This window comes from Pygocentrus nattereri, chromosome 24, assembly GCF_015220715.1.
Source record: "Pygocentrus nattereri isolate fPygNat1 chromosome 24, fPygNat1.pri, whole genome shotgun sequence".
NCBI classification, from domain to species: domain Eukaryota; kingdom Metazoa; phylum Chordata; class Actinopteri; order Characiformes; family Serrasalmidae; genus Pygocentrus; species Pygocentrus nattereri.
In genome coordinates, this window is record NC_051234.1 from 20,517,580 (window position 1) to 20,529,897 (window position 12,318).

Genomic DNA, 12,318 nt, shown 5'->3' on the forward strand with positions numbered 1-12,318 from the left:
TGGATTAAAAAAAAAAAACATAAAACAGCAGAAAAGGCCACCCTGCTTATCTCACCACACTGCTACATCCCTGCACACAGGGGAAGAATGAAATAGAGAGCTGGGAGTGAGAGCTGGGACTCATTGTCACTCTCTGCAGAAAAATAACTAAAATAAAAATAAGAACATTGAAAATTTTTGTTATGGGAAGAAAAATATATATATATGGCTTATTCTATCAAATTGATTCAGAGTTGAAAACACATTTTGGATCGACTTGAACTTATTAAAGCCCTGTTTTGAGTGAACCATTACCTTATTCAAACAAATGATTATTTTTTTGGTGTAAAAACAATAATAACACTGTCAAAACTTTTTAATTTTAAGTTATTTTGAGCTGAGCTTAAAATGCTAGCCAGAAGATGACTAGCAAACACAGCTTTGAGTATTTGCTCACATGTAAAATCATAACATTATTTCATTAAAATCATGTTTAGTAGCATCAAGCTGGGTAATTTTAATAAAATAATACAACAGTTTAAATAACAAAAAGAAAAATTACATTTAAATATTTTTAAAATGTCTAATTAAGAGCCAACTGCCTACTAAGGTATTTTACATTTCACCCCTGAAGTCAAGCTCTCTGTGGTTTTCATTTATTCATTTTTTTCAGAACACTAGCTGTTTAGGTTATTGGGCCTTGTGGACTCATAGATGTAAATGAGCTCTATTTTGATTGGCTGCATTGTGCCTCATTCAAAAAAACAATTGAAAAAAAATTTTTTAATTGGCATTTTAAATCATGCCAATGATATTAACCTGAACCAAAGAGAACTAAGAGAACGAGAAGGAAGGAGAAATAGTGAGGGATGGAGAGATGTGGAGAATGACAAAGCCACCATCTCTTTGACATTATCTTTCTGCTTCTGTCATCTTGGGCGGTTCTCTCTGAGGAACTCTGTTAGAGAATGGTGGTCAGATCTGGTCAGCAGCAATATGTGATTCTGCTGTATTGGTGTACTGATTAAGAGGTCTGGCAGTTTGGTTGCCACTTTTATTCATTTTGGTAAAATCTCGTGCATTAGAATGTTCTGAATTCTAGAGGTATGCAAGTTATATGGATCCAGGCTGCCAGTCAAGCTAATCTTCTCCTCATAGTGTTTTCTGGAGACCATATATCGTTTCATCTTTTTCATGGTGATTCTGATCTTCATCCACCTGTACAAAAATGGATATTAGATGAGTTCTGCCTACCAAAATGGTGATGGGGCATTTCAATAATGTAAATGAATACTGTGAATTTGACGACATCGAACCCCTGTAACGGCTCATTATCTCGGTTTGGAATGGAGGGGGAAGACACGCTGGACACAGCCTATACCTTGAATGTTGTTTCGCCATTAGTAATTCACACATTTGACCTTCTTCTCCCACCCATACTGCTGTGGTTGTTTAGGAAGCAGTAGAAATCTAAAGCACTGCCCAATCAATACAACCTCTCAGGAGATGTATTAATTAATGTTAGGAGATGTATTAATGTATTACAGCCAGGCACAAAGCCAGTACATGTAAACTCTTCTGCTACTGTCCTTGTGCACTGGCTGCACCAGAAAAGTACAGTAGTTTTAGTCATTTGTTACATAGCAAATGTAAACAAGCTTTTATTGAATCAAAGCCTTCCACAAGTAAAATCTTTAAAACACTGTAAATGTAATGTAAATTGTTGCAAGTCAGTTATAAGCCTTTAAAATTCAAGCTATGGATAGCATGAATGGACAGTTCAAATATGAAATCTGATTGGCTGTATGTCAGCATATGAGCAGCAATATTAAAATAAACGTAATGTAATGGCATGAAATGGTAAAGTATTCCTACGTTTGAGCTTAAATTTATTACTCAGGTATGCAAATTTGGGCTCTAATTCATTCAAATTAAGTTTTCCCATGTTATTATTCATCTGACTGACTATTGCCAGTTCATTTTTACAGAGATTTAGATGCTTTATGAGCAGCTTTGAATTAAAATGTATTTTGTGATATACATGGTTATGCTTCATGTGATTATGCAATAATGGTGTCAAAACATTAATTAAAATGTCATGTGCCTTATATGCATCTGCACTCTCTAATAAGCCATTTGAAATTGGATTAACAAAGAGAATGCCACGCTAGAAAGACTGCAAAATTCATATGTAAAAAGGGAAATGGTGCCTTCTTTGCAATTTCATATTCAGTGGCAATATGGTTTTGAAAATGCATTTCAGGCCGACTTCATTTTGATTTTCATAACCTTTCAGCTGTAAATCAGCCCATTAGGTAGGGACAACAGCAAGTGGTTAAAGGGCTGATTTTCTTATTTTATCTCTGAATTGCCAACTAGTTAAAAACTGAGAAAAAGACCTCCTCAACTGGGAAATCATCTTAGCAAAGTCAGGAAGGTGTCCCCAACCCTGAGTTCAGCATATGACATAAACAACAGTAAAAATGCCACTTATCCACTTTTATTATTGCCAAACACAGAAAATAATTGTTGAAAAAAGCAGAAAAAGAGGTCTTCAGTGATGCAGACTACATAGTTTCACACAAATATCTGAACATCCTTGGTCAAATGACAAATGTCACTGATTTTCTAAGTGAAAATAACACGTTCTCTGTAGAACACACTTAAATATGCCATGTCTGTTAATTTTAGTGCACAAGCTCTATTCTACTGCTACAGAGTCCCTACAAGGACATGATATATATTTTAGGTCAGAACTAGATACTATTGGGTGTGCACCAAATGCTTTCACATGTGCACCAGATACTATCAGGTGCGCACTTGATACTATGTGGTAAGCACCCAATACTATCAGGTGTGCGCTAGATATTATGTGTATCTGGTGTGCACTTGATTGTATTGGGTGAACTTTTGGTGCTCAGACAGATAAAACAAAACAAAAGAAATATGTAGCATGCAGAGTGCAATAATGAAGGCATGCATCATTGTAGCAGGAGTCATGTGTAACAGGTGGTCTGTTATCGTCATGTTCCAAAAACACAAACATGTATCTTCCTTTTTTCTGCATCATAGGAATACAGTGCCTGAAAGTACAGTACAGTATTGAGTACTGAGTACAGTGTGTGAAAAGGTTTTGGAGAATGGACCAACAGCAATGCTCCAAAAGGACTTGGGAAGAAATGTTATTACATTGAGTTACACTAAAATAAACAATGTTTTTCCTGTACAGTTACCATTTTGTGAGATACTTTACACAGTGATGATACGGAGCATCACAAGCCTACCAAATTCAATGTTAAACTTTTGATATACTGAGTATTCGGAAGTGTTTCACTGCTGTGGCTTAGAAACAGCTTTGTGTGTCAGTTTTTTGAGTTTGAAAAGGAAATTGAGCTGGATCACCAAGATTTCTACTGCTAAAGTTTACAATTATGTTCACGTGATCCCTCGCCCCTCTGAGGGCTTATCTAACAAACTTCAACCCAGCTGCTAAAGAAATAACTCTACTGTAAGCTGATTTATTTCTTGCGTTCTTGCATATTTTCTCATTTAAGTGAATTGGCATTTTCCCCAGGCAGATTTGAGTCATGTTCCTCACTGAACACATGAGGAACTGAAAGGGAGTGAATGATATCTTCTTTTACCTGGACATAGATGTCTCTCTCTACGCGTGTTATATTGACACTGTGTGGCTGACCATTGGCCAGATTTCGCTGATCCAGATCGACAGTGAAGGGCTCCCGCAATCCACCAAGGTTATAGCGCAACTGCAGAGTACCTGAAAGAGAGAGAGAGACAGACAGAGAGAAAGAGAGAGAGCAAGGGAGTAAAACAAAGAGGAGAGAGAGAGGGTGATGCAGAAGGAAAGAAAGACAGAGGAAGAGCAAAAACAAAGCGAGAGAGAAAGAAGAACAGATGAGAGAGAAAAAAGAGTGAGGGGAGAGGAAAATCAGTTCTGTGAAATAAACACACTATATACTTTCATTTTTGTTTCATTTGTACATAATAGAATTATCATCCTTGTTGTATTTAAACTCAAAACTACAGTAACAATACTCTTATTTTATTCACAGTTTTGAGTGAAAACGAAAGGATTACAATATTGTATACTGGCCAATCAGGATTGATTTTTCCATGGTATGTAGGAAGACTCAGGTAAGCAAGGTCTCCCAAGGTCTCCCTGAACTTACAATGGGAGAAAAACATCACTCTAGATCTTTTGGAAGTTCCTGATATGTCACTGACTCTGAATACAAGTTGCACTCTAACCAGAGTTTATTTAGTCGTAAGGCCTGGAAAACAGTGGCAGCGGCTTTTACAGCAAAACTCTTAATATAAGTGACACATACAAGCTTAGATATTCGTTAGTGAGAGAGACAAGTTTCAAATGAAACATATATATGTTTTTAATGTTTCAAACGTCCATGTTTAATGTATAATGACCAAAAAATGTTCATGTACAGCCCTACCATACTATGAGAAATCCCATAGGGGGTGGTAGCAGAAATGAGCGTATCTGTGGACTGAACTGAAGACCTAGCTGTAACAGACACAGTTCACCACTGACAAACAGACATATTATTCTATAAATAAAACAAAGCTGCATTACAGCCCTCTTGTCCAACATAAAAGTGCTTTGTTTATATAACGTCAACAGTTCCATTAAAACTTTTAACAATCCATGAATTTTTCACAAACTGAAACAAAACAACAATTACAATGAGCACTAAATTTTACGCTGATAGGCATGGATGTGATTGTTTGCTCTGTCAGGTGCAGGATAATTACTTCTCACAAGCATGACAAAATGAGGAGAACTTCTGTAGGTTTAGAAGTGAGCAGTTTTATTTCTCTCTACTTTCTATTCTCTATTCACACTGGCTCAAGTCAGGCCGAGACCCACACTCCAAATGCACTTCTTTTCCGCCTTCAAAACTTCTTAAAGTATCACTAATGAAGTAGAAAGCATTTAGATTAGTTTGTTTGTTTATGTGCATGTGTGTGTTTGTGTGCATTTGAGCTTGTGAGTGAGTTTGACAGAAAGAGAAGAAGAGAGAGAAGGAGATAGATGCTCTGAAAAGCAGCCATTAAATATTACTCAGTTTGTATGGGCTGAATTACAATGCTTTCTAAAAGCCGCACTTTGGCTCGGCCATAAAAACTGAATTAATAAATGAACTGTGGAAAGACTCACAGAGAAGTCATTAAACGAAAGCAACACAGCCATTTTGGGTGAGAAAGAAACACTGAGGCAGAGAAAATTAAAAAACAAATCACCACACATGATGGAGAGCAAACAGACTCTTCACCACACAGTCTATCATGGCTGTCCTTACAAAACTTTGCACCCATTTTGTTTATTTGTTCTCTCAGTTTATTCTTTATTGTATTTTTTAACATCAGCTGCTTTTTTCATCAATACTTAAAAAGTACTTTAGAATACATTAATGCATTTTTTTCTGTAAACATATTGTTTCCATAAATAAATGTAATAAACTTGAATAAACTTTTTTCCATAACATTTTTGCTAAAGACAGTGATGAAAGGAGTCTAAGGTCAGCACGGCGAGAAAGAAAAGAAAGAAAAATCACTCCAGAGATGTCGCACTGTTAAAACTATGTGCACTACAGATTCATATGGAAACAACATCACTAAACAATTATAACTGTGGGACAGCAAAACCAAACACCTTACAGATTCATACGGGATTAAAATCACTGTAGAATTATTACTGTCAGGCAGTGAAATTATACACTATGCAGATTCATACTGGATTAAAATCACTCCAGAATGATTACATTCAGGCTGTAAAACTACTCTCAGTGCAGATTCATTCTGGATTAAAATCACTCCAGAGTGATAATATTCAGGCTATAAAACCACTCTCAGTGCAGATTCACACTGGATTAAAATCACTCCAGAATGATTACATTCAGGCTCTAGAACTACTCTCAGTGCAGATTCATGATGGATTACAATTGCTACACAATTATTACTGCCAGAATGAAAAACTACATTCATTGTAGATTCATTCTGGATCAAAATCACTCCAAAATTATTATTATCAGACTGTGAAACTACACTCAGTGCAGATTCGATCTGGATTAAAATCACTCCAGAGTTATTACATTCAGGCTGTAAAACTACTCTCAGTGCAGATTCGTTCTGGATTAAAATCACTCCAGAGTTATTACATTCAGGCTGTAAAACTACTCTTAGTGCAGATTCATTCTGGATTAAAATGACTCCTGAATTTTTACTTTCAGGCTCTAAAACTACTCTCAGTGGAGATTCATGATGGATTACAATTGCTACACAATTATTACTGCCAGACTGAAAAACTACATTCATTGTAGATTCATTCTGGATCAAAATCACTCCAGAATTACTGCAGTCAGACTGTAAAACTACACACTGTGGATTCATACTGGGTTAAAATCCCCACAACTGTTATCATCACACTGTAAAGACAACAAGCACTGCAGATTAATACTAAACAGTAAATAAGTAAAAAAGACAAAAAAATGGCAAGATATTTTCTCAGTCTGTCTCATCCATCTAGAGTCAATTACATAGTTACTGGCACCCTTGGTTAAGATGGGCAGTGAAAAATGTCTTTGTGGTTAATTAGACCATTTTCATACTAGAAACGTATGAAAAAAATGACTTAAGTTAATTTAGTCTAAGAAAAAAACCTTCCTCCAAACATGTAAAATAGAACTACCTGTGTCACAATTATGGCTCTCCTAAAATTGTCCAAATTGTCTCCTAAAATCTCCGAAAATGTAACTGAAGCATGTTTCCACTTATATTTCACTCAGTCATCTATGACTTCCTGTTTCACTCTCTTATAAATACGATCTGTTATCTATTAATCTATTAATCAAGATGGAATAGATTAGAGGGTAAATTCACATGATATGATCACACAGTACAAACATTTACTCACAGAATTCAGAAACTGCACATTAGTTCTGTTAGCAAGTTGTTGTTTTATTATATAGAGAAGAATGTGCTTAAATTATTGTCTAATGGAATTGTACTGAAAATGTTGAGGCTGATTAGGTGATTGGGCTGAAAAACACTGAAGTATTCTTTATGTGTGTTATCAGTGAACAGTGTTGTACCGTTTTGGCGCAGCACCACTGCCATATAGTCCTGTGTTCTGGAGCTGATGTAGAGGAGGATGCTGGGCGCACTGGACGTGCTGAAGCTGAAGGCCAAGTCCTCTCGGGTCAAGTTGGTTTCTGTAGGCAGCGACTGGACCACACTTTTACTGTCCAGGCTGGAGGCTGCAACCACCACATCTGGCACCAGGTTATACCTGACCAGCGTTCCGGCTTCAAAAAAACCACCAACGTCTGAAAATGATGCACAGGGTTTCTATGTAAGAGATGCATCACATGCATGACACAAAACAGAATTTACCCCTTTCAAATGATTCATTCAAAAACATAATTAATTTAAATGAATTCACACATGACATTCATATGTACAAATACAATATTTTATTGTTTAATCAACTGTTTTTCAGATCATGTTGTAGTACAAATTGTAGTACAGGAATGTCAGCAGTATATTAACATCTTCTGATAAGATTCTGATGCTTTCTAGAAGCTGAGATTTTCAGTTTTAAATGTACAGAAAAAGACAATTTTGAGAAAATGAACTGCATTACCCAGTGATATTTCATACAACATCCACCACTTTTGTCAATCTTGTCACTGGTACAAAAGAAATACATGTATTCGGATACACTAGTTAAATTCTATAGGAAACAAGCTTTTCAGTGAGACATGACATTACATGCTTATACTGAGTGTGGGTGGAGCTAAACCTTCAATAAAGTTGCTAGCTTTTGGAAAATACAGTTAGAAGTGAGTGGATGGAAACTGATAAATCATGCTGAAATAAAAATACTGTACTGTGCAAAAGTCAGAGACCACCCTTTATTTATTTATTGTCTATTTCACATTTCTGAGGAGATCAGATATAAAATAATCCTCTTGCAAAAGGAAGGTCAAATGAAAACAAATGAAACATTGACCGTTTCTTAAACTGAAGTTAAAAAAAAAATGATTATAAGCTACAGAGAAAATGGGACTCCTAACAACTACCAGCAAGACAACCATCTGCAAGACCACTAGAACTGTCCCCTCAGTTAAACAGCACTGAACACTTAAATCTTTGAGAGAGGTGAGAAAATCAAGCTCCATTCTTCAAATCTGAAACAATCCACAGGTGTTTCTGTCCATCCTTCCACTGTAAGAAGACAACTCAACACGTCTGAAAGGATGTGTAACTGTTAAGAAGCCCTTATTGAGAAAAGGAAATAGACACATCAAACAAAGAAGCTGCTGGTGTTCTCAGAACAAGGGGTAGACCACCCCAGAGTCCAGACCTCAACATCACTGAATGTGTTCAGGATTAGTTGAACAGTGATTTAAAAAAAAAATTGTTAAACCAACTTAGTTGAACTTTGGGGCTATGGAAAAATATCCTTGAAAAATGTGATATATTTTATTGTAATATGTTTTCTGTTTTTTTTCTGGCACTGAAAAAGAAATAACTTGTAGTTAACGGATGTTCACGTCTGAGTTTTGTACAGCACTGTATCTTCTGTATTTATGAAGTTTTGACATTTTTATGATTACAGTTTAAGAGAATGTCACAGACGCAATTCATCCAAAATTCTGAAATATGATTGGCCAAAATCATAATTTCAGCCAGTGCAGTGTAAAAATATTAGGCTTTAATCTTTCAGTTCTGCTAAAAAGAAAAATTCTGAAGTGACTACTGAATTTTACAGCTAGCTCTCTTGGTCTCTATAGGATGTTTGGCCCCCTCACTAATGCTTTTGCTGCATTTTTATGCCCTTTCATCCGATCCTCAAGGGAGCAGTAAGTGCTCTCTAGGATTCAGCCTGAACATTAACACCTCCATCCCAAAAGAACCTCGACCTGCTGAAGAGAAACATCTCCATAAAATCATATGGCTTCTATTTCACTTTACAGCAGGGAGTGACTCGCTGTATTCAGGCTTTGCCAAACACAGTGTTCTGCACTCAGGCCAAAACATTCTGTCCTGCAGTAAAACCTTTCTCCTTGTAGCTCCCTTGTGCTGCTTTACATATCTTAAATAGCACCAGATTTGGACAGGTTTTTGGAAGTGCTTTTTGTTTGCCACCTTCTGGTGCAAACCAGAAACAAACACTCATTTAGATTCAGATTCACAGCTTTTCTTTTGGCAGGGAGGCCTGCAGCTCCTTTAGAGCTCCTGCTAGATTCCAAGAGGCCTTTTTAAACTTCTGCAAATCGCTCTGTACAACATCCACTTCTTGATGAAGACCTTCACAGAGCAGAGGCTCCCAACCTTTAATAACTCACAGACCACACAAGTGACAAAAAAGCTTCCGTAGCCCATGAGATTTAACCAACTACATCATTTAAAGTGCCAACAAATAAAACACAGTACTCAAGTCTAGCCTGTCAACTTGTTGGCTGCTGTTGTTTGGTAACTACTGAGTGCTGGATGACTTGCTGAAGAAACAAAACTAGTAAAAGCACAATTGGTTTAAATATGTATGTGTTTAGCCTCCAAATGAGTTTTGTGTTCTCAGACTTGAAATGCGATTTATTCGTGCAATATTCTCAGACAGACTGAATTAGTTGGTTACTTACTCCCTTACTCCCTTCACTTTTTGCCCATGTTGTGTGGTGTAAAGGAGATTTTTTTTCCACCAAAAGACATTCTGTCCATTCGTTTGCTTTTGTCATGGTGCGGAAAGGCTCTGGACTTTTTGCTGAATTTTTTTTAGATTTGGTTTATACTTTTCTCAGTCTGAGATACGGTGGTTGTTTGACTTCAAGATTCAAGATTCAAGAGTTTTATTGTCATGTGCACAGCAGAACAGGCAGTTGCACTGTACAATGAAACTCTTACTTTGCTGTTCCTCCATTCACCAAATATAATCTTAATAGAATAAAAAAAAAAAGAAAATATAAGAATAACTTTTAAAAACAGTAAAAGTAAAAGATGTACAGTATGTGCAAAATTTAAATAAAATTAAAGTTACACATGCATATGTGCAAATATGTAGAGCAGCTGTTCATGAAGTGCACTGAAAATGCAAACACAACTAGCATTTGCCAGACTAATAAATGAGGTCCACCTAAATAAAATGTTCTATTTTTATAAATAGTAAGCCACGTTTAAAATAACTAAAATAAAATGGTTAAATGTCTATTTTTTTGTATTTTTCCACAACTTTCTCCCCAGTTTAGTCATATCCAATTCCACCCACTAGTAAGACCACTCCCGGTCACACAATACCACCAGTGCTAGAAGGGCAAAGGCTACCACAGGCTTGCTCCGACATCTGTGCAGCGCCACTGCATCTTACCGATCTGCTGCTCACGCAACGTCATTGGACAGCTGAACGCACTCGGAGGAAAGCGCCAACCGCCAGATCCGTTATGTCACCTAACAGATGTCTGCGCTGACTAGCATTGCACTGGGTGATTGGTGGAGACCGGAGATATATAGATGGTCAGAAACATCAAGTCTATTTGAGATAATTTAACACAGTGGTCACCAACCCTGTAAATAAAATCATTCCTTCCTACCTAACATGTAAATAAAATGGTTTGATATGAAATGTTTAGTATAGACTCTGAATTCTTTACAGTGGTGGTGATAGGAACCAGAGGTCACAATATCTACAGCAATTTTATTTACTACTCAAAACAACCAACGAAACCCTGTCTTTTGTGTTTTTACATGCAATGTCTTAAATGCACTTTCCTTGAGTAAATGACATCATCATATAGTGCTCATTCATTGAGGTTTGTGTTTACAATTTTGTTGACAAATTAAAAACAATTAAGTGTGACAAACAGAAGGAATCATGAGGGGTCAAATATGTTTTCATGGAGCTGTAAAAAAACACAGGAAAATCTTTAAGGTGTTACTTTTCACAGTTGTCTTTCACAGGGGACTATAATAAATAAAAACAGTGAAATATGTCTGTAATAAGCAATCAAAAAGCACCACAGTTCAAAACAGCAGGAGGCAAATTAGTTTGTTGCATCACCTGCAGGGAAAATATATGCCTGGGCTTATTTATAAATATAGTTATTAAGTGTTGTGCACTTTTTAATATTTATTTTACTTTATTTTTTTATTAAATTAGTTCATTTCAGAAATGGTTGACATTTGCCTTCCATTTGAATATTGCTGCTTTCATGCACACACAAACCGAATTCCAGTCTAGAAGGTGTTGTATTAATGTTATAATAAAATGCAAGATAATGGCATTTTAATGATGAAATATCATCTCCCAGCTTTCAGAGAGGAAAAAGCATATCCGCTGGAACACACTCAGGCATAATTTGTGATGTAATGCGCTTACTGTGACCCCTGTTGAGCCTGCTACATTCGAAAGCCAATAAGAAACTGCCTTGCTTCGCTTCAGTTGAGGCGAACGCTCTGAATTCATGAGCACGCTTCTTGAGAAGCCGTAAACACATGGCTGCCCCAGACGACAGCGGAAGAATAAAGGTCCTCCTGTGGACTGAGAGTGAATGCATGCGTGTCTTACAGGAGCACTAAAAACATAAACAGTGCAGGAGGTGCTGTGTGGGGGGTGGAACAAAGAGAACCATGGGAAATTAAGCAGCATAATGAAGTAAATTTACCCAGAGGGAACGTGCGGGGAAACATACGTGATTTCAAAGCCTTTCAAAACTGTCGGTCTCTTGCACAAAGGACGAGACAGATTTATAGCGCAATTATACCATCTATTTATGCATCTATTTATATAGCTGTATTACCTGGGGGGGCTGAGCAGGTGTGCAGGTAAACACAGGTGTTTGGGAAGGAAATTAACCGAAACTGACACCTTAGCTCACCAAATGAACCTTCATATGATTATAAACATGCAAAATTTCATGTGCAGTCACTCCTGCCTATAGCAGGCAGACAAAGGCACTGTTAATGCATGTTAAGGCCCATATAATGGGGAAAAAAAACACTTAAAAGCTATTTTAAAGCTGTATAACATGATTTTTTTTGGTAAAAATGAAACAATTTGTATTACTGATTGAGGAGGGGAAATAAAAATAAGTGATAATTGTTTAATCCCACAAACGGGGAAATTCCACCTCTGCATTTAACCCATCCGTGAAGTGAAACACCACACACACACACACACTAGGGGGCAGTGAGCACACTTGCCCAGAGTGGTGGGCAGCCCTATGCATGGCGTCCGGGGAGCAATTGGGGGTTAGGTGTCTTGCTCAAGGACACCTCAGTCATGGACTGTCGGCACTGGGGATCGAA

At 37.0% G+C, this 12,318-nt stretch overlaps 1 protein-coding gene across 1 annotated transcript in view; it reads right to left on the minus strand.

Moving 5' to 3' along the window:
• Positions 1–12,318, minus strand: part of cntnap2a (contactin associated protein 2a) — a 655,370-nt gene that overhangs the window by 43,323 nt on the left and 599,729 nt on the right. The window contains exons 19-20 of the mRNA XM_017717995.2: positions 7,107–7,340; positions 3,624–3,757 (exon numbers count right to left, since the gene is read on the minus strand). Of these exons, the coding sequence (XP_017573484.2) occupies positions 3,624–3,757; positions 7,107–7,340 (368 nt within the window). The remainder of the gene's footprint in view (positions 1–3,623; positions 3,758–7,106; positions 7,341–12,318) is intronic.